Source organism: Schistocerca gregaria, chromosome X, assembly GCF_023897955.1.
Source record: "Schistocerca gregaria isolate iqSchGreg1 chromosome X, iqSchGreg1.2, whole genome shotgun sequence".
Classification (NCBI taxonomy): Eukaryota; Metazoa; Arthropoda; class Insecta; order Orthoptera; family Acrididae; genus Schistocerca; species Schistocerca gregaria.
The window spans coordinates 602,662,288-602,684,358 of record NC_064931.1 but is presented as its reverse complement, the minus strand read 5'-3'; the positions used below and the strand labels follow the sequence as shown (position 1 = coordinate 602,684,358).

The 22,071-nt window shown below is 37.3% G+C and overlaps 1 protein-coding gene across 6 annotated transcripts in view; it reads left to right on the top strand.

Annotated features, from left to right (window-relative positions):
* Positions 1 to 22,071, top strand: part of LOC126297586 (rho GTPase-activating protein 190) — a 296,415-nt gene that overhangs the window by 255,935 nt on the left and 18,409 nt on the right. For all 6 annotated transcript variants that reach the window (XM_049988556.1, XM_049988559.1, XM_049988558.1 and 3 more), the window contains one exon: positions 4,708 to 5,047. In XM_049988556.1, coding sequence (XP_049844513.1) covers positions 4,708 to 5,047 — 340 coding nt within the window. The remainder of the gene's footprint in view (positions 1 to 4,707; positions 5,048 to 22,071) is intronic.

The window sequence follows — 22,071 nt, the reverse complement described above, 5'->3', positions numbered from 1 at the left end:
CAAGAATTGATCACACCACCATCATATACACAATCTTTTACAGGTGAGCTATTCTTTCCTAAAATTCTCCCAATAAACCGAAGTTAACCATTCACCTTCCCTACCATAGTTCTCACATGCTCATTCCATATCATATCACTTTGCAATGTTACACCCAGATTTTTAAACAACTTGACTGTGTTTGATCTTCCTACTCATCCACATTAACTTACATTTTTCCACATTTAGGAGTAGCTGCCATTCATCACACCAACTGGAAATTTTTGTCTAAGTCATCTTGCATCTTCCTACAGTCACTCAACTTTGACACTTTACCGTACACCACAGCATCATGAGCAAACAGTACTGTTTCCACATCAAATGTACTACAATGTAGTTTCATGATTTCCTCTCAAGGAGATTTATTGAATCTCCTTCCATTTTTCTATATGCTGTGTCATCAAGAAGTCCATATATTTTATGCTTATTCTATGAGCACAGTTCAACACCATAGTGTTCCTTTTCTTAGTAGTCAGGGCAACCAAATCTGGGTCATCCCATAACTCGTGGACAGCAGCTCCTTCCTCCTCCCAAATGTTGATCTTTGGTGGTGTGGGCCTGGTGAGCACACGGCACATTTCACAGCATATTTCATCAGTGTCATTAGCTGATATGGCATAGGTGGCCTGCTGCACACTGCATATGGTGTCCACAAATGGTAGTAGTGATGTTGGAATCAGGACAAAGTTTAATCCTTTCCTGAAGGCCGACATTGCTGCATTGATTATCATTATTCACCCTGTAAGGTTGGTCACATTTTACTTAGGTGGTTTGTGTATTTTTTAATGTCTTGCTGCCATCTTTTCATACTGCAATGTCTGCTTAGATGTAGAGTTTCTTAGTGCACTTTCGGGCAGTGTCCAGGTGTCAGTGTCTTCCCACTCCCAACGAGTGGAAGAGATGTATGTCAAGTAGTAAATCAATACATATAGTGGAGTCTCCATCTTACAAGTATCTGACTGCCTCATTTTGTGATGCTAGTTGCCGTTGCATCCTGTATGCGGCGAGATATCTTGACAAAAGGCATTATCAAAGTACCATTTGACACCTAAGTTGAAATGTGAGAGAGAAAAGCAGCAGCTCCGTCTTGTTCCTTAGCTTGCATTTGTTGAAGCATTTCCTCCCCATAACGTACTTTTGTGTGACCTGATCGTATCCCAGCATATTTCTAACTAGGAGAGTACTCAGTTATCTGCACGGACCATGTCATACGTGCTCCATGCTATTTCAGCAGACTGACTTGTTGCCATCTATTCCTGCCAGTGGCCACTGTGCTGGGGTTGTTGTCCTTATACTTATTGGTCATCACCCCTTCCACCACTGTCCCTATTCACCAGGGTACTATGAAGAGAATCTGTGAAATTTATAAGCAAGAAATTTGAGACCAACTTGATGAGACTTTTTAAATTTGTGCTCACCTCAACATTGTACTTGTTCAATGGAAAGCATTAAGAAAAGATTTTGGCATGGCAAGGGCTGCCCTCTATTGCCAGATGTAGAGAGTCTGTTCATGAAAGATATTGAGATGAAGGCACTGGAGCAAGCCCAACTAAAACCAGTCTCTTTCTACTGTTTTGTTTGGCCACATAAATGGGACTGCTTAGGTGAATTTCTCCGTCATCTCAACTCATTCCTAACACACCTACAATTTACCTTGGAAGTTGTACAGGAGAGCGTTCTCCCATTTCTTGATTTCCTGGTGAAATAGAAACCAGATATCAAACTGGGACACAGTGTGTACAGAAAACGTGCACACACTGATCTGTATCTACTTGCTGCCAATAGTCACCACAACTCCAAGCGTGATGGCATTTTACGCACAATTGTTCACAGGACGCTGTCCATCTGTGACCGATACAGCCTTCCAACTGAGCAGAATCACCTGGCGATAACATTCCAAATTGGTGGATACAGCAACAAGCAGTTAAGGCATGTCTGACTTGAGATAACCCCTTAAGACTTCTCGAATTTGTGCTCATATTAGGTTGCTTTGTGTTCAACAGAAAGTGTTATGAACAGATGGATGGCATGACCATTGTTTGTTAAGAGCTAAGGCATGTATTCACATAGGTTGTACCTAGGCAACAGCAGGATGAAAAGCATGTGCACAAATCACTGGTGTGCTTTCTGTTTTCAGGAATACCTCCAGAAAAGCCAGCAGAGTCTTGGATTTTGCCCACCCACTAAGACTTTGATGCTAGTAGGTTCAAGGATCTACCTAATCCCCTGCCGTTGTGGCAAGACATAAATTTTGGAACAGTAAAAGAAAGTGTGCAGTGAACATATATACCATACCAGAATACGCCAGACCAACAAATCAGCCATGGCTGACAATGGTATAAAAACTGACTACCATAGGTTATGTAAAAACCAAAATACTTCGACAATCCTCTTCCTACTGTGATTGCATGCTTAAAGAGGCTGTTGAAATTATGGTCAAAGATGGTTTCATTAACGAAGATAATGACCTACAACTATGTCAGGCATGAAAACATGCATTGAGCCTAGAAAAAGCAAAGTTTTCATGTACAGTTAGATCAGCACCCAAGGACAATAGTGTGTACAGTGGGGTTGCATTTCACAGCCCCCCTTCCAGTGGCTTTGCGGACAGCAACAGGGGCGGAGTGGTGGAGGGGGTAATGGCCAATATGAACAGGACACAAACTCAAGCAGAGTAGTAGTCATCAGGAACCACCGGAAGTCAGCAAGACATCTGTTGGTTGAAACATCATGGAGGACATTCAAACTAGACCTTGGCAGACACCCAAGGATTCAGTGAGTTAGAAATACAGTGGCAAAACATCAAATTGCTTATCTTCTATTGATGGAATGATTAATTTGTCCATACCCAATCAGTGAACACCACCAGATTCCACCTACATGAGTAGTGTGAAGATTTCTCATCATTTCATCAAACAGCAGTAATTTTAAGTTCAGACTGTATTAATAACTTTCTTCTTCCTGTACCTAGATGTGGCTTGTAAACATTTTTGAAACTATATTAACTACCATTAAAACACTACCTCCGGCATCGCTTTATTGATTCTCTCATAAAATTTTCATCCAGAAGCTAACTGTGAGGACGTCACTGTACAAAGTGGCACCTACTTTATCCTAACGGGATGTAATGTATCATTTGTCTGTTTTGTTGTGCTCTTTACTGTGCCCACAAATCTTCTATTATTGTCTTCTATTATATGGACACTTATTATAGTACTTTAAAAACTTAGTTTAATTTATGTGTAGTTTGGATCAAGGAATGATGATACTGGAGTTTTCATCTTTATTTCTTGTTAAAACTAGATTAGATTCACAAAGAGAGCTTTGTTGCATAGTTTTGTTGGTAATCTGAAAAGTTAAGGCTGTACTGTCTTTCTAGTTCACTTAATTTCAAATGGTATTGCTTTTTTGCTTTGAAATTGAAGTGGAATGTACATTTTCAACCTATGAAATTAAAGCTACTTCTTTAAGATAAGTGATTTCCCTAAATCGTTTCAAGCAAATACCGGGATGGTTCCTTTGAAAGGGCACGGCCGATTTCCTTCCCCATCCTTAGCTAACTCCAGCTTGCGCTCCGTCGCTAATGACCCCGTTGTCGACGGTACGTTAAACAACACTAACTTAGCCTTTAAGGTAATTAGTGGAACTGTTCCATTTTTTGTGTTGATTGTCAGTGTCAATAAGACAAACAACTGTGCTAGAATATGGTTGCGTGAAATGTGTGAACCTTCTGTCAAAGAGATAATTAAAAATAATTGTAGTAGTTCTGTGTTAGCAGTGATGAGATGGATTCCCTCATTATTATTCTCTGTTTTACTCATAAAACACATTACTGCTCCACATACCGATCATTAGTCTTCTGGTACTCAATTTGTCTCATCTATATGTGTTTCTTAGACAGCAGTTTTCTTGAATAAACTTATTTCTTTTCATTTGATTTCCAGTGCTGGATGTGTGTACAGAGAGCATCACGACCTATACATTTGGTAGGATATTAAGTCCATCACTCTGCAGATATCCCATATGTGAATTGTTTAGGTTTTCCTGTTACATTTGTTCCACAACAGCTCTGCTCCTCTGCACAACTAATTTTCTTCCGTTCATGAGTTTCCTACTTCTTTTATTTCTTTACCACTTCTGCATGGTTAATTGTAAGCACAATCAACTCCTTGGTCACCATCTTCTCAGAAAATCAGCCATTTAATATGTTTATTTCAGAGTGACATTTCAACAAGTTTCTCACTTGTCATATTCTGGCAAATTCTGTAGAGTAGGACAAACAAGAAACTTATCCAAAGTCACTCTGAAATAAACATATTATTCAGAAGAAGAATACATCCACGCCGTGTGCTGAGAAAGCCTGCATCCACATTTAATGTAGTATGCTGTTCTGTCATATTTCATCATGCAGCCATGAACATACCATAGTGATTCTCTCTAGGCTGTGTTATAATATATTTATCTTTCTATATACTGTGGTTAATTCTCCTGCAAAAGCACTTGCACATATGAAAGCAATGAGCACTATATCTTTCTTTTCTAAGTCACTCTTGTGCATTTAAAATAGTTAAGTATTAACATCCATTAAACTGCTCAGTATGCAGAAGATCCACATACTGATTGCTGTAAACTTCTTAAAACGCAATTAATACTAGATCTTTCTTTCAGGTAAAAGACTGTGACAAGGCATCTCGCAGAAAGGATAAACAAAAACTGAAATCAGATGAAAAGCAGGAGAAAAGACGCATCAAGGAAGAGAAACTTAAGAAGCTGGCTGAAAAGGAAAAAGAGCGTGATAAGAAGCGTTCTAAACAGAAAGTGAAAAGTAGCCCAGTTACTCATCAGGCAACTTTACAAGACTTTGCGCAGTCGGAAAGTAATTATATCCCTTTGCTATTGGAAAAATGTGTTAGGTTCATAGAAGAAGAAGGCCTTGACTCAGAGGGAATTTACAGAGTTCCTGGAAATCGAGCACATGTAGATCTCCTCTTCCAGAAATTTGAAGAAGGTAACTGTTTTTCTTTCTCTATTTTGTGACTGACCAACACATTTTTACAGTTGCTTCAATTTGTCAGTTATAGCCAGAGTGCCTTTTTTCATGAAGCATTCTCTGCAATATTTCTCAATGGTATCCAGTTACCATATCAAAAAACTGTGAAAGATATTGGCATAATCTTGATGAGCATCTAAATTGCAAAGAACAAACTATTGCAGCTTGCAGGAAATCTCCTGCCGACATGCAAACTAAAAATTTAGAAAAATATTTCCACCTCAAACTAAACAAAAATTGGTCCAGTATTTAAACCTGCCAAATATGTACTATCATGCTGTTGTTCAACATAAAACAAATATAGGAAGTAGTGGGAACACCAAACAACTTGAGCTAGCAATGAACATTTTCATAAGATACGTGTTCAGTGTTCAATTGTTTGGTCATATCTGCCCTTCCTATACTCAAGTTGGGTGTGAATGGTTAGGTGGTATGATTTTCACATGTGTTTACTTCATCAGTTTCTTAGTCACTGGCAGGCACAGGGGGGGGGGGGGGGGGGGGGGGGCGTAAAATATCACACTATCGTCAACAGTTTACACACTGTATCCTCTTTCCATTTCTTAATTAAGTACTAAATAACACCAAAAGCTAGCTACTAGATTTATAGGTAGCATATTTACCAGCCAACATCACATTTCTTACATTTTTATCTCAACAGATTGTACTAAAAGGCTCATTTTGGAGAGATCTTTAATTTGGTGTATATTAGCTTCGCTGCATGCTTAATATTTTTCATTTTTTCAATCCTAAACTTGAGATGTTTAATGTTTCAAGTGTGTTCAGTCTGTGATGTTTCTGTGATGTCACTTGCCTTGTGCTGTGATTTGCTGAAAGAAGCAAATCTTGCAACTAACATGTTTGTGAAGCTAATATACCACATTTGTCTGTATTCATACATATACTTGTTCTGTATGAAACTATATAGTTTAACTGATGTAGTGCATTAATGATCTCCCCAAAACATGTCAGTTTTAGTACAATTTGCTTTGCTAAAATGTGACATCTTTGGATAAATATGTTATCATCCTTCTTATGTACTTCATTTAGTAGGCTAAATTGTAGTTATAACAAAGGCAGTGGCAAAGTGTCCATTAAGGCTCTAAGGCTGAGCCTACTCCACAAAATTCCTACATAATTCACCCAAATTGAATTTAATCAAATTGGATCATGTACCCTCATAAATGTTTTCAAATATTTTAGTTTGAATTTTGTATATGCACCCACCAGTATAATCCATCACTCCTCTAGCTTTTCAACCTTTAGCAGCTCAGAATTCTGTACTTGTTACGTGCATGCACAGTAAGCCCATTTCTTTCATGTGGCAGACTGGGCTTTCTACAGCGTGGATACAATTTTTAAAAGCTGGCGTTTGCTTTGTTTCTGCTTCTCACCGGTAGGTGGATATGTGCCTAAGTGGAATGACAATCATTCGGCAGTTCCCTAACAGATAGCATGACTTTGCATCGTCTAGCATGCTAGCAGCAAGCTGGACAGAATCAAAACCATTAGCTAGTAATTTAAGTGTTTGTTTAAAATGCAAAGAACAATAAGACATTCATAATCCATAGAAAGTAAATGTGAATGCATCTTCGGATGTTATTGCAAGATGACAGAAAATAGCCTATGTATTTTCATTGTTCCTGAGATTAAAATTTAGTAGCCTTACTTATTTCAAACATTGGTAGTCCCATAGTGTGTCTGTAGGTTTTCATGTCAATAGTACTAGACATGTTTATGAAGAAACCTGGAACATGAATTTTGTAGTTAAAATGTAGGAAGTAGTGGTAGTAATTAACTGACTAGTGAAGTATATTTTAGAGTGCCTTGTCACATCTCTGTTGTCATCATCAATTTGTCTTGTAATTGTGTTGTTGAAAGGAAAACAGTAAGTTGTCTAATATTTAAATCATTGTTTTGTAGCACATGATGTTGTTGGCTACCTCAAACTGCCATGGAGGCATTTATTTCATCACAAGATCCACTGAATATTTTAATCGAAAACCCTACGCTATTCTCTCTCTATTTTTGGAAGATAAACTCCTGGTGAAGAATGAAAGCTGACACCAAATCTGTCTATTACAAAGCTTATGGAAAATTTGTGAGATACTTCCAAACACAATGGTACAATTCAAAACCCTGGTTACGTGGCAGTGCTGCAAGGAACAAACTTTTTTCTTTTTAACTGTGTGCTATTTGGAATGGGTTAGTGGTAAATAGGCTAAGAGAGTCTTCAAAATTTCGTTTCAAAAAGTTTTAAAAAGCTTGCATGTTTCATTTTACAAATCGCAGCAGCTGTTAAATACAAAAAGTTAAGTACAGTAAAAAATTGACCACACGCTTTCAGAAGCAACATGTCTGGATGCCGTAAAACATAAGGAGAATGTTGATTGAAACAGAAGTATAATGAAGAGACTTATTTCGACTGTCTACTTTTTAGCACAGCAAGAGTTAGCTCTTCAAGGTCATGACAAAACTAAGGTGTCAATAAATAAAGGAAAAAATTTAGAACTTTTGAAAGATCACTTAGCATCCGATTGGGTATTTAAAGGCACTCCTGATGACATAGAAAATGAATTAATAGCTTTTATCACAGATGCTGTTGAAGAACAAATTTCAAGTGAAGTTAAAAATAATCCTTTTACATCAGTACAAGCCAACAAAACAATCGATGTCTCAACTAGAATTCAGATGAGTGTAATTTTTTGTTTTGTAGATAATAGATCAGGAGGAATACAAGAGAGATTCATAGGGTTTTATGACGTATCCAAAGATCAGATGCACAAGGCATAGCCACTGTTTTGTTGCGAGTGCTATGCAGTTGGAATATTGATTTAAAAAATTAGTATTGCAGCATATGACAGCTGCAGTGCAATGGCAGGGAAAAATTATGGTGTCCATTCTATTGTGAAACAAGCATATCCTCTCTTTATCTACTGTGATGCCCATGAGTTGATCCTAGTTCTCCTCTATGCTTGTAAAAAGATTATGCAAGTAAAACTGTTTGTAGCAAATCTATCATGATTTCACACGTTTTAGCTGTTCCAGTAAAATGAGTGAACTTCTGAGGGTAAGAGGATTTAAACTACAAAGTCCTGTACAAACTGTTATTCTTTACTACACACGCCTTGGAGTAGCATTTAATGATGTGATAAAGAATGAGGGGTGGGATGATAATTCTGTACATCAAGCAATTGTGCTAAATAGTATACAGAATGATCAAACCTTTCTTTTTCTACTGCAGCTGTACAATCCAATTTTCCAGCATACAAGTATCTAGTTTGACGTCTTGCAAAGAAAACCTGTGGGCATAAGATGCTGTAAGCTTGAATCTGAAAACTACATAAATGCTGTTGAAAGACTAAGATGTGAGGAAATTATTCTGAAATGCATTGTGGAATCTTAGAGCCTAATAAATTCAGCAGGAGTATCGGAAATTAATTTTAACAAGACACAAACAAGTATTCAGAATTTGAGATGGCTGGCATTCAAAATAATTGACACAATGGTAGTAAACATGGAAACCAGATTCCAAGACTTTCATGGAACAGATTTTACATAACTTGTAGATGAGAAACAGTTCTCAGGTTATAGTAGGCCAGACAATTTCCTGATAAATGAAGTTGGAAAACTACAGTACTTAAAATATATCCCTTCTTTGTCCGTGAACAGGTGAAAGGAGAACTTATATTTATATACAGCAGCGAGGATGAACATCTACAGTGCTAGGACCTCCTTAGATCCCTTATAAACACTGGAGTAAAAAACGTGTTCTCTGAATGTGTGAAATTACTACTGTTGGTTCTTGCAACCAGCACGTTTTGCATAAGTATCTCTAGTACATTAAAACATATGAAAATATACCTTCACAACACAATGACATATAACAGATGGTCAAACTTGGAGATTCTAGCTATAGAGACGGAAACTGTGAAATCTTCGACCAAATAGCATGAGTTCATATCTCGTGTTATCGACGTGTATGCCTAGAAAAAGGGCAGGAGGATTGAACTAATTTATGAAAATATTTAATGGTGAGTTACTATGTGCGGTATTTTTATTCGTGTGTAGGTGTTTAATATTTTTATGCATTTATTTATAACAATTTCTACAGTAGTTTCAATCTTAGTAGAAATATGTGACTGAGGTACTTTTGCAGTGTTTCTAATGTACAAGTTTTTGTTTTAATATATATATATATATATATATATATATATATATATATATATATATATATATATATATATATATATATATATATATATATATATATATACACACAAAGATGATGTAACTTACCAAACGAAAAAGCTGGCATGTTGATAGACACACAAACATACACACACAATTCTTTCACAACCAACGGTTGCTTCATCAGGAAAGAGGGTAGGAGAGGGAAAGACGAAAGGACGTGGGTTTTAAGGGAGAAGGTAAGGAGTCATTCCAATCCCGGTAGCGGAAAAACTTACCCTTTTTTTTTTTTTTTTTTTTTTTTTTTTTTTTTTTTTGCCCCCCCCCCCCCCCCCCCCCCCCGTTATTCTCAGTCTACCCTACAAAAAATGACATGTTTCACAACTGAACAAAGGAATTGCTTCTTATCACCTATTCATGCATGTTTTGCTTACCTTAATTCATGTTTTCATAGATGTGATCAGCTCATCTCCCCTTCTGCGATGCAAATTGGTCTGTGGCCATTTCATTAAAATTTGAACGATTCAGTAATTCTTGAAAAAGAACACATTGCAAGTGCACAATGTCTGTCTGTCACTCATAGTATTTCACATGAATATTTTCACCCATTTTACCATAGAAAAGCAGGGCTATGCATCTCTGGTTGCCATTGGGAAGGTCACAATTACTTACAGTTGTTTAACTCTTTCAGGAAAGCTTCTGCCAAGTTCTTTTCATGTATAAAGCTCCGTATAAAATCCGAATGGGTGTTCAACTCATTCAGGTCATTATGCTACTTTCAGTGTTTTTTTTTATATTTATTTTGACAAAAATTTGATATTTTGATGAAGATGAAAGTTTACGTGCATCTTTCTTGATTGCATGAAATGTCTCCATTTTGCAATTGATTCTTCTTGTTTTCAGTGGCCATCGGTGTCAATAGAGGTCTTAACATGCTGAACAGATAGTGCAAAATGAGATACATGTCCGATAGTTTTCACTTCATCAATATTCCGTTGCTGTAGTTCATTGAACAAAATGTCACAATGAGGCATGATTTTATTAAAAAATGTAACAAGAAGTGGAAATCTTCGTCTTGCAGGAAACGCTTAAGTTGCATAGCCTTGTTTATTGTCCTGTGATCATTAGTGTCAGTGTCAATAATTTTTTTTACACGCACTCAACCATTTCTGTTTGGTATTTGTATATAGTGGTAGTGCTGTACAATTTGAAATTCTAACTGATGGAATGGCGACATGTAGGAATACGTTTCTTCACTATCTTGTCAAGAACGGCTGAGTGGTTAGGAAACTGGGAAAAGATGGGTAGGAATTCTTTCAGAGTTGTTGAAGAAGATCTGCACTTGCATAAGGCTTGTTACACAACATTCAGCAATTAAATTTAACTTGTGTGTGTAGCAGTAAATAAAGTGAGCATTTTATACACTTCTTTAATTCTCTGTGGAACTCCACTTTTGTGGCCACTCTTAACAGGAGCACCACTGTAACATTGACGTATCAATTTGTCATGTGTTTCATTTACTTTTGTTTAGCTTGCAGAGAACAGCTACAGTTACATCATCTGCAATTTGACATTTTGTCATACAGAGGAAATAAATCTTTCATTTATTATCTCCAATAACGCATACCAAATTATTAGCACCAGTTGTGATAAGTTTGCACAGTCAGTAGTTTCATCAACTTAGATTGTGAGGAAACTTGTCTTAGACAGCTCACTCATGATGAGGTTGAGGCATGCCTCATAAATGGAATACAGGAGTCCATTTTGAATCTTTTGAATAGACCTAGGGAAACCTGAATTTCTGATTTTTTAAATGTGCTGCTTCAAGACACCATCCAGTTCAAACATTAGACGAACTAGCCTTCAAAAAAAAAATTCCTGAATTCTTGAAGTTTTCAGTTTTGTCACCAGTGTCAGAAACAAAAACTATAAAAAAGTGTATACTATATGTCAATTAATGACAAATCAAAGCATAATAGAGACGTACACAGACAGAGATTCAGTAGTGAAATTTCAGCTACTCTGTTCATTGGCCAGAGCCTTCAGGAGGCCCATAACTGCTGCAATCTATTGAAGTCAGCCCCCAGACAACTGCTACATTAACTAAACTGCCATTTCAAGGCACAGCATTAAGATTAGCTTCTGCTTGTTAAGGAAACATCACTCAATATCGGCAGGTCCCAAAGCATCGACTGTCACTATTTAAACCAGTGTGTGGAATATTTGAAATGCTTACTGATGATTTAAATTCTATAATACATCATAGAGAAATATATTTTAATGTGTATTTTGAGGTGCCTTCACCACAGAGAGTAACTATGAGCCACACTTGCTCACTGGTGTCCTCAGTACCTCTCCTCATGTATCAAATGCCTATCACCATTCCACAACTGCAATATCATATTGGATACATCCAGCTTCTTGGCTGTTCCTTTGCCCCATTTAAGCCATATGACAATGGAGCAAATTATTATGTAACCTGCATCTTATTCAAAACTACTCTGCATTCAGGAGGGGATTAAAGCCTTGTTTTATCATCAGTGCAGTTTATCTCTCTATGCATCTCTCGTCCTTTCTATTCTTGTTTCTTTCTTTCCATCTAATCTGCTTATTATACCCAGTTAAAGAACATAGTGACAAATGTTACTAAGACTGACATGTCTGTAATTTCACATCATATAGCTATATAATTTCCCAAAAGTGTTTTATGTTCACATGCTATACATCCCATGTCACTTAATCAAAATTAGCGATTGAGACATCATTTTCCAGGTTCACCACTAATGACGAAAAATGCACAGATAGTTCAAAGTTATTTTTTTCGTTAAAGAACTTTATTTTGAAAACATTTTTCTAAGAACAGTGTAGAATGTGCCGTCTGTTGACAATCTGTTTAACTAACACGCACGACTGTGGCTGCAGTTTGGTAGATTCTTTACGCAAGAGTAGTCTGTCACGTGATATGCAGCATGGATCAACTGAATTACATCAACTTCCATCATCACTGGTATGTACCATTTACTTTTATAACTTAATTTATTACTTAGTACATTTAACTTTTAATTCATCAATACTTTACAGTGATTGTTTTAAACTCAATACCATTAATCTCTATCACTAGCAAAGGCCAACAAACAATTATGACCAGGTATATTTATTTGTTATTAATTTTTCTTAACAAATGGATAATTACAAAAACCAAAAACTGTCAAATGTCTGCTAATTTTTTTCTTCTGTATTTCAAGTTTCTACAGTGCCATCGGGCACAACATGATAATATCGAGAGAGTGACATCCAACCAGAGGGCATTCCACACCATTGAAACATGTCACAAACTGTAGAAGAAGAAATGCCAGAGGAAGTGATGAACATAAACAACTTCAGCAAGATAGAGAAGCTCAGTGCAACTGTAGACAAGACCAATCAGTGTTCAGTGGCAACAATTAGTGCAAGACATCGACCTTGTGTCACCAACTTACCTACTTCACCTCCATCAAAATATAAATGCAACTACATAAACTACCAAAAAATATTGTTCTGCCCATCTTTTCCTTAAAGGCAATGAAGTTCAAACACACGGTGCTGATAATATGGACCAAATGTGTGCACGTTGCTTGCATGGGAGTTCAGTGACAATTCAGCTACCATGTGTTCCACAAGGGGGAGGTTAACTTAGACCCCATTAAAATTTGAGAAGAGCTTCACAACCTCATAGAACTGAATAATGACTATACTAAGAACAACATAGAAAATATTAGACTGTTTAACAATGCTCGGCATTTGCATCAGTTTAGTTTAAGACTGCTGATATTTCTTGCAGCTGTCTACATTGCATGACCAGGTGTATCATATGGTAGGAAGTTGCACCAACTTATGCTGACCTCTTCATTATAGATTTTGATACTTCATTACATCATCATATAGAGAATAAAGCCAATAGAACCTGTTGCAGGGAAATGCTTGATACACACAATACTTATGCACAGCTGTTTAAATACATAAAAGATGTAGCTCACCGTGTACCTGATTTTCAAATACAATTCAATACTGATAATACATTTCATCCTGGAAGATTCAATGTGCCTACAGTCAGTGAGGTGGCTGCTGTTTTTAGCACTGGTGACAGAACACAACCAAGTAATTTTGAGTTTGTCCTCTGTTCTAAAAGAACTGGCACACTTACAACAGTATCTTAGTTGAATCCTCAATTTGATCTGATGTGCTGTTAACTGCTTTTTCCATATGGTGAGTCTGGATGGACTGTAGGTAAGCCTCGTGTTCAAGTTCATGATACTGCATTGATAAGTCGCAACACAGCTATAGTACTATTGTTATCTAACAGTTGGAGAGGGTTTCACTGTACTTCATGCTTCAGGTAAATTATTTCAACAACATATAGTTGACATTTATATTGAAGTAGAAGGTTTATTCAGTCTCATCAAAAAGAACTTGTAGCTGGTAGGTACAAAGGTTTGATGGACTTTCTTTACACTTATGCTGAACAAGGGGGAGCAATTAGGGAATATAATCTTCCTCCTGCTTACAGTGAGAGTCCTTGCAGTATGCTTCAAAATTATCAAGACACAACGGCCATTGTTGCCCACTTAGGAAAGCCTGATCTGTTTCTCACAGTTACTTGTAACTGCAAGTGGACTGAAATTACCTCTCAGCTGAAACAGATGAACATAGATCTGAATTAATTTCTATGGTTAAATTTTGTAGCTTTATTACACAATCTGTTTAAAAACACATGTACTAGGTGTAGTCATTGGTTATGTTTGTGTTGTGGAATTGCAAAAGGTAGATCTCCGCCATGCACACTTTGTGCTCATTCTGTCAATGAAGATAAATTACATTCATTTGAAGATGTATAGACACTTTAATTTGTCCAGAAATTCCAGATCAAGTAATGGACCCCAGACGTTTTGAAGTTATTCAGGAATTCTTTGTACACAGACCTTGTGGTACTGTCAATCTGAACAGTCCCTGCAGGCTAGAAAAAAAAAAAAATATGAAAAATTATCCAAAACATATTCAGGAGGGAACTGACTTAAATGTTGATGGTTACCCTATTTATAGATGATGCAGTAATGGCATTACAGTGACATTTCGATCATTTATTGTTCATAGTTGATGGAGTGTACCATTCTGCAGATTTCTCAGCAGAAAATAACACTCTCATATCAATGTTGAACATTGTTCTTTGATCAAATCTGTTACATATTTCTTCAAGTACGTGTATAACAGAAATGACTGCATGGCTTTAGGATTGCATTCAGATTCGGAAGGTGAATGACAACTTGTTGCTGATGAAGTCAAGATTTACTTGAGTTGTTGTCATGTGAGACCACCTGAGATTCTATGGTGATTACGCGAAGTCTGGCTTTTCCACCGATGTCATACGATCGAGCGACGATCTGTCCATTTATCAGAACAACACATGATGTACTTTCAGGCTAACCTTCATAGGGACTACAAATTCGTGGTATTTTTTAATTGTTCAAGTACAGTATTACCTCACACAAGTACCTTTACCATGAAATTCCAGAACATTTTGTGTGGTCAAAAGGACAATGGATTAATCACAAGAAAAACACCAAGTGCTTTGGACACACCTGCACTGTGAATCCACCTCCAAGTACAGCTTTTGCATGTCTAAGGACAACAATCATTTGACGGTCTAGGCACAGTTGATGTAATACTGTGGATCTCTTTACTCTAAACTGTAGAAAAATTACATTTAGTCATCAATTAACCCTGGATGGAAAGAATGTTTGCAGGAGGCTGCCAGACACCAAATGCCAACACAGTTGAGACAGATTTTTGCCATCAACTGTATGTTCTGTTCTGTCAATATACCTGAGTTGTGAACATATAAGGACACACTCTCAGAAGACTTTTCAGAGACAGCACACACTTGAAGTCTACAACCTAACATTGCTAGACTCTTAGAATGGTTTTAAATTTCATGGCAAATCTTGCCAACAGTTCCACCTGCCAACCTGTGAAAAAGTTAAACGAAGAACAGAAGGCAGTAGCTGATTCAGTCAGAAATAAGATTCCCAATTGTTGCCTCATTGATGGACTTGGAGTCTCTGGAAAAATATTTGTCTATAAAACTTTGTATCACATTTTATGAAGTGAAAACAAAGTTGTTTTAGCTGTTGCATGGACAGGTATTGCTGCCAATCTCCTGCCAGGGGGATGCACATCTCATTCAATTTTCAAACTACCTGTAACTATCTTAAATGTATCAGTCTCATTAATTCTCACTCACACTAAGGATGCATAACTTTTCTGTAACTCTTATCTCATCATTTGGGATAAGAGTTCACTGGTTCCGAAAGAAGTGCTAAGTGTTGTCGATCGACTTTCAAGGGACTACATGAATAATAATCTCCTTTATGGAGAAAAATTAATTCTGTTTGGTGGAGATTCCCTTCAAATATCACACATCATTAGACCTGCTAATGGAACAGTCTTTGCTGAAACTACATTTAAATGATAGCCCTTATGGTGTCATGTTAAAATTCACAAACTGGCTAAAGCTATGAGACCAAATTATAATACCATATTCACTGAGTGGTTATTTAAGTTGAATAATGGTGAATTAGGAAATCAAACACATTACTTCAATGAATCAATCAAAATTCTTAAACATTGTTATTGTAATTACAATAGTTTTATTGCCACCATATTCAATGCCACAGAAAGCAATGAACAAAATGTTATGCAATTCTAGTTGCAGGCAATACTATGTTCAGATAATGATGACTGTACACCAGTTAATTAATTTGTGACTTACAGTTTGTTACATGTAGAGGCAAAAATCTACCTCAGCTCTGGATTCTGTCCATCTTGAAGAAATTAACAACGTTCATATGTACCCTGTAGAATTCTTGGACTCATTAAATCCATCCAGTTTACCAATTCATCAATTGCTTGTAAAGAAAATTGCTATTATTATGTTAGTTAGAAATCTTATTGCTAATCAGGGGTTAACTGTTGTGCAATATTAGTCGTAACTCAGTTAGATGAGTATGTTGTTGTTGTGATCTTCAGTCCTGAGACTGGTTTGATGCAGCTCTCCATGCTACTCTATCCTCTGCAAGCTTCTTCATCTCCCAGTACCTACTACAACCTACATCCTTCTGAATCTGCTTAGTGTAGTCACCTCTTGGTCTCCCTCTACGGTTTTCACCCTCCACGCTGCCCTCCAATACTAAATTGGTGATCCCTTGATGCCTGAGAACATGTCCTACCAACAGATCCCTTCTTCTGGTCAAGTTGTGCCACAAACTTCTCTTCTCCCCAATCCTATTCAATACTTGCTCATTAGTTATGTGATCTACCCATCTAATCTTCAGCATTATTCTGTAGAACCACATTTCGAAAGCTTCTGTTCTCTTCTTGTCCAAACTATTTTGTCGTCCATGTTTCACTTCCATACATGGCTACACTCCATACAAATACTTTCAGAAAAGACTTCCTGGCACTTAAATCTATACTCGATGTTAACAAATGTCTCTTCTTCAGAAAGGCTTTCCTTGCCATTGCTAGTCTACATTTTATATCCTCTCTACTTCGACTATCATCAGTTATTTTGCTCCCCAATAGCAAAACTCGTTTATAACTTTAAGTGTCTCATTTCCTAGTCTAATTCCCTCAGCATCACTCGACTTAATTCTACTACATTCCATTATCCTTGTTTTGCTTTGGTTGATGTTCATCTTATATCCTCCTTTCAAGACACTATGCATTCCGTTCAACTGCTCTTCCAAGTCCTTTGCTGTCTCTGACAGAATTACAATGTCATCGGCGAACCTCAACATTTTTATTTCTTCTCCATGGATTTTAATACCTACTCTGAATTTTTCTTTTGTTTCCTTCACTGCTTGCTCAATATACAGATTGAATAACATTGGGGAGAGACTACAACCCTGTCTCTCTCCCTTCCCAACCACTCCCTTCCTTTCATGTCTCTCAACTCTTATAACTGCCATCTGGTTTCTGTACAAATTGTAAATAGCCTTCCGCTCCCTGCATTTTACCCCTGCCACCTTCGGAATTTGAAAGAGAGTTTTCCAGTCAACATTGTCAAAAGCTTTCTCTAAGTCTACAAATGCTAGAAACGTAGGTTTGCCCTTCCTTAATCTAGCTTCTATGATAAGTCATAGGGTAAGTATTGCCTCACGTGTTCCAACATTTCTACGGAATCCAAACAGATCTTCCCCGAGATCGGCTTCTACTAGTTTTTCCATTCTTCTGTAAAGAATTCGTGTTAGTATTTTGCAGCTGTGACTTATTAAACTGATAGTTCGGTAATTTTCACATCTGTCAACACCTGCTTTCTTTGGGATTGGAATTATTATATTCTTCTGGAAGTCTGAGGGTATTTTCGCCTGTCTCATACATCTTGCTCATCAGATGGTAGAGTTTTGTCAGGACTGGCTCTCCCAAGGCTGTCAGTAGTTCTAGTGGAATGTTTTCTACTCCCAGGGCCCTGTTTTCACTTAGGCCTTTCAGTGCTCTGTCAAACTCTTCACGCAGTATCGTATCTCCCATTTCATCTTCATCTACATCCTCTTCCATTTCCATAATATTGTCCTCAAGTACATCGCCCTTGTATAGACACTCTATATACTTCCTCCACCTTTCTGCTTTCCCTTCTTTGCTTAGAACTGGGTTTCCATCTGATGAGTACATCTTTGCTAAATTCATTGACTTGTCTAAAAATGAGCTCATACTGCCCATTAACCTCACGCCTTCTGATCCAACCTTGTCTTTCCAAATGATAAGAAAACAATTTGCATTGAAATAGCCTTTGTTGCGACGATTAATAAAGTGTAAGGTCAAATGCTTTAAAGGGCAGGATTGTATTTACCAGAACATGTTTTTTGCATGAGCAGTTATACTTTTTCATGAATTTACAGATTTACTGATATTTATGTTTGTGCTGAAGACACACACAGCCATAAGGTTAACAATGATCACGTTATAACTGCTTACATTATTTTTAAAGAAGTTTTGTAAAATAAAGAAGTTTGAAAAAATAAAATATGACAAAGACAGTATTTGCTTGGTATATGTTTTACAATTAAACATATTGTATATAATGATACTGATTTTTTGTAGAGAGACTAATATTTGTTACTACTATTCAAATAACACCTTTCATTAATAGATATTTGTATTTATGTATATCTCTGTTACTGTATTATTACGTGTCGGTAATTGAGCAGGATAGAGTGGAAATTATTTGCATGGGTCAACTAATATTCATTACTATACATTGTCATCATCATTATTATTATTAAATATTGCTCATGTACCATACAATCTGTAATGTTTACTCACTAAGAAAGCCTGGTTAGATGTAAGAGAGTGCCTGAAGTCTCTAATCCTGCTACGTGAAATAAATACATAAATAAAGACTGTCGTAACAGTCTGTAGTTCTACATTATTATTTCAGTCATACCTGCAGAACCAGTACCACAGTGTCCTTACAGAGTGGTTGTTTTCACATTTGTGCTTTTTGCGTAATCCTTGTTTCTTACATCATTCACAGCTTTATGTTAATATTATTCAATATTATGAAGATATATGGTGTGAAGACAGAGTTACTCTCAAGGGAATAGTCAGGCTAGTCATGTTGAAATCTGCCGTAGTTTTTTTGCCACTTGTACTCCATGTCAGTTACAATCTACATGCAGAATTTCTCCACCTGACATGAACTGGAGATTATTGTAAGCAATAATGAAATATGACATTTTTTCACATGGTTTCCACCCTTGAAATTGTTTTCATGTACCGTCCTGAACCTGTATCACTGCCCATTAGGTTGTGAGGTAAGTGCTTAATCACCGATTGAATGTGATCATAAATTAATTAAATATTAGTGGACAAATACAGCTTATATTGTATCCATAACATTTCTCCCAAATTTGTATGGAGTATATACAATTATAAGGGGCAGTCTGATGAAAATGAGGCAGATGAAGTGCCATAAATGTACATTTAGCCTACTGTGAGACAAGTACAGTTAGTGCCTTCATGGAAAAATAGTTGAAGTTGCCTACGGAACCGTGATCGTACTCAGATGTGCAACTCTTCATCTGAAGCAAATTGGCAGCCATGAATGTCTTTCTTCAAGGCTCCAAAAATATGGAATTTTCATGGTGAAAGACAGGGTATGTATGGAGAATTGTAAGGGCTTCCCAACAGATCTTGTTCAGTAGTTAATACAACAGCCACACCAGCTTTGGAATAGTCATGATGACCTTCCTTTTTGACTGCGAGGGCCCAGTGCTCATTGACATTCTGGAACACAACACCACAATTAAAGTGCAGCAGTACATGGACACTTTGCACAAGGTTGTTTTGACTGTGCTGCAGAAGTTTCACTGGGAAGCCTTTACACATCCTCCATAAAGTCCTGATCTCTGACCATGCCACTTACATATTTTTTGAGCCCTGAAGAAAGATATTCTTGACCATCAATTTGGTTTGGATGAAGTGGTGCATGTCTGGGTACAATTATGTTTCTGTAGGCTACCATAAACGTTTTTCCATTAAGATATTGACTGTCTCATCTCACAGTGTGATAGATTTGTCAACATTTACAGTGATTACTTTTAAAATCATATAGAGTTGACTTACTTTTTTCTCATGTGTCTCATTTTCATTTAACTGTTCCTCATAAATACAAGGTTTCCAACATTTCAACATTAATTTTATTCCTTGTAACTTTTGCAAGCATGTGAAATAATGATGCAATGCTCTAAACAGACGTTTTTGTTTACTACGAACATACAATTAAGGGAGATATTTCCAGCCCTTTGAGGTGCAGGCTTACAAGGAAACCTCCCCATCACACCCCCCTCAGCTTTAGTTATAAGTTGGCACAGTGGATAGGCCTTGAAAAACTGAACACAGATCAATAGAGAAAACAGAATGAAGTTGTGTGGAACTATGAAAAAAATAAGCAAAATATAAAAACTGAGTAGTCCATGTGTAACATAGGCAACATAAAAGAGATTGTGAGTTGGGGAGTGCCGTGGTCCTGTGGTTAGCGTGAGCAGCTGCGGAACGAAAGGTCCTGGGTTCAAGTCTTCTCTCGAGTGAAAAGTTTAATTTTTTATTTTCACACAATTATTATCTGTCCGTCCGTCCGATGCGAGATAACTGCACCGTAGTATGGGGACGCTACACCTAAACAAATATCGAAACAAAACATATATTTTGACAGAGCACAAGGAAAACTGTGCGACTGTGAAACTGTTGCACTCATTTGTTGAAGTTTATGTGACTAACCCTTATGTTTTCATCACTTTTTGGGAGTGATTATCACGTCCACAAGATAACCCAAATCGGGCAAGGTAGAAGAATCTTTTTACCCATTCGCCAAGTGTACAAGTTATGTGGGCCGACAACATATTCTTGTCATGTGACGCACATGCCATCCCCAGTGTCGTATAGAATATATCAGACGTGTTTTCTTGTGGAAGAATCAGTTGACCTATGACCTTGTGATCAAATATTTTCATTTTCCATTGGAGAGGCACGTCCATCCATCTAGTAATCGCACAGTTTTGCGGTGTGGTCGCAAAACACAGACACTAAACTTATTACAGTGAACAGAGACGTCAGTGAATGAACGGACAGATCATAACTTTGCGAAAATAAAGAAAGTAAACTTTTCACTCAAAGGAAGACTTGAACCAAGGACCTCTCGTTCCACAGCTGCTCACGCTAACCACGGCACCACGGGGCTCCTGAGTTCATACTATCCTTGATGTTGCTTATGTTGCCCATGGACTACTCAGTTTTCATATTTTGCTTATTTTTTTCATAGTTCCACACAACTTCTTCCTGTTTTCTTGATTGATCTGTGTTCAGTTTTTCAAGGCCTATCCACTGTGTCAACTTATAACTAAATCTGAGGGGGGTGCGATGGGGAGGTTCCCTTGTTAGACGTTCTGAGACAAAACTGGGTCAGATTTGGCGATTAATCCAGCCTAGTATCAATACATTAAGCACTGCCACTCTTACCAGACTTTGGTTTAATTAGTTCTAAGTTCTAGGCGACTGATGACCTCAGAAGTTACGTCGCATAGTGCTCAGAGCCATTTGAACCATTTTAGAGCCAGATTCCTCCATAAATTTTCTGTAGTAGGCTTCTTCAAGTATTCTCAATTGTTGTTCATCAGTGCTGGTCAGCATACATACTTTACATTCATATGTAGCCACTGGCCTAATCACAGCCATATAGTCATTTTGAACTGTTGATTTACCATCTTGGGCATCATTAGCTTTATAAATGTATGATAACACATATGGCCACCTAAAAGCAGGCTTTTATTTCAGTGACATGAAAATTATCTAACTAACTAAATATTAGCTGCTAGTTATTCAAAATCCTCTCCGTGCTCAAAATTAAAATCTGCTGCTGATCAGTAATCCAGGTTATTGTCCCCTGTTCTGTGTAGCTTCATATATTTAGTTTATGATTCATTAATTTTGAGTCCTGTGTGCTATGCAGTTTTTTTTAGATCTACCACTACTATCTCCAATGATGTCCTTCATCTGCTAATAATTGTAACATAATCAGCATATGCAGCAAACTGTGTGGTCTTTATCTACACTCCTGGAAATGGACAAAAGAACACATTGACACCGGTGTGTCAGACCCACCATACTTGCTCCGGACACTGCGAAGGGCTGTACAAGCAATGATCACACGCACGGCACAGCGGACACACCAGGAACCGCGGTGTTGGCCGTCGAATGGC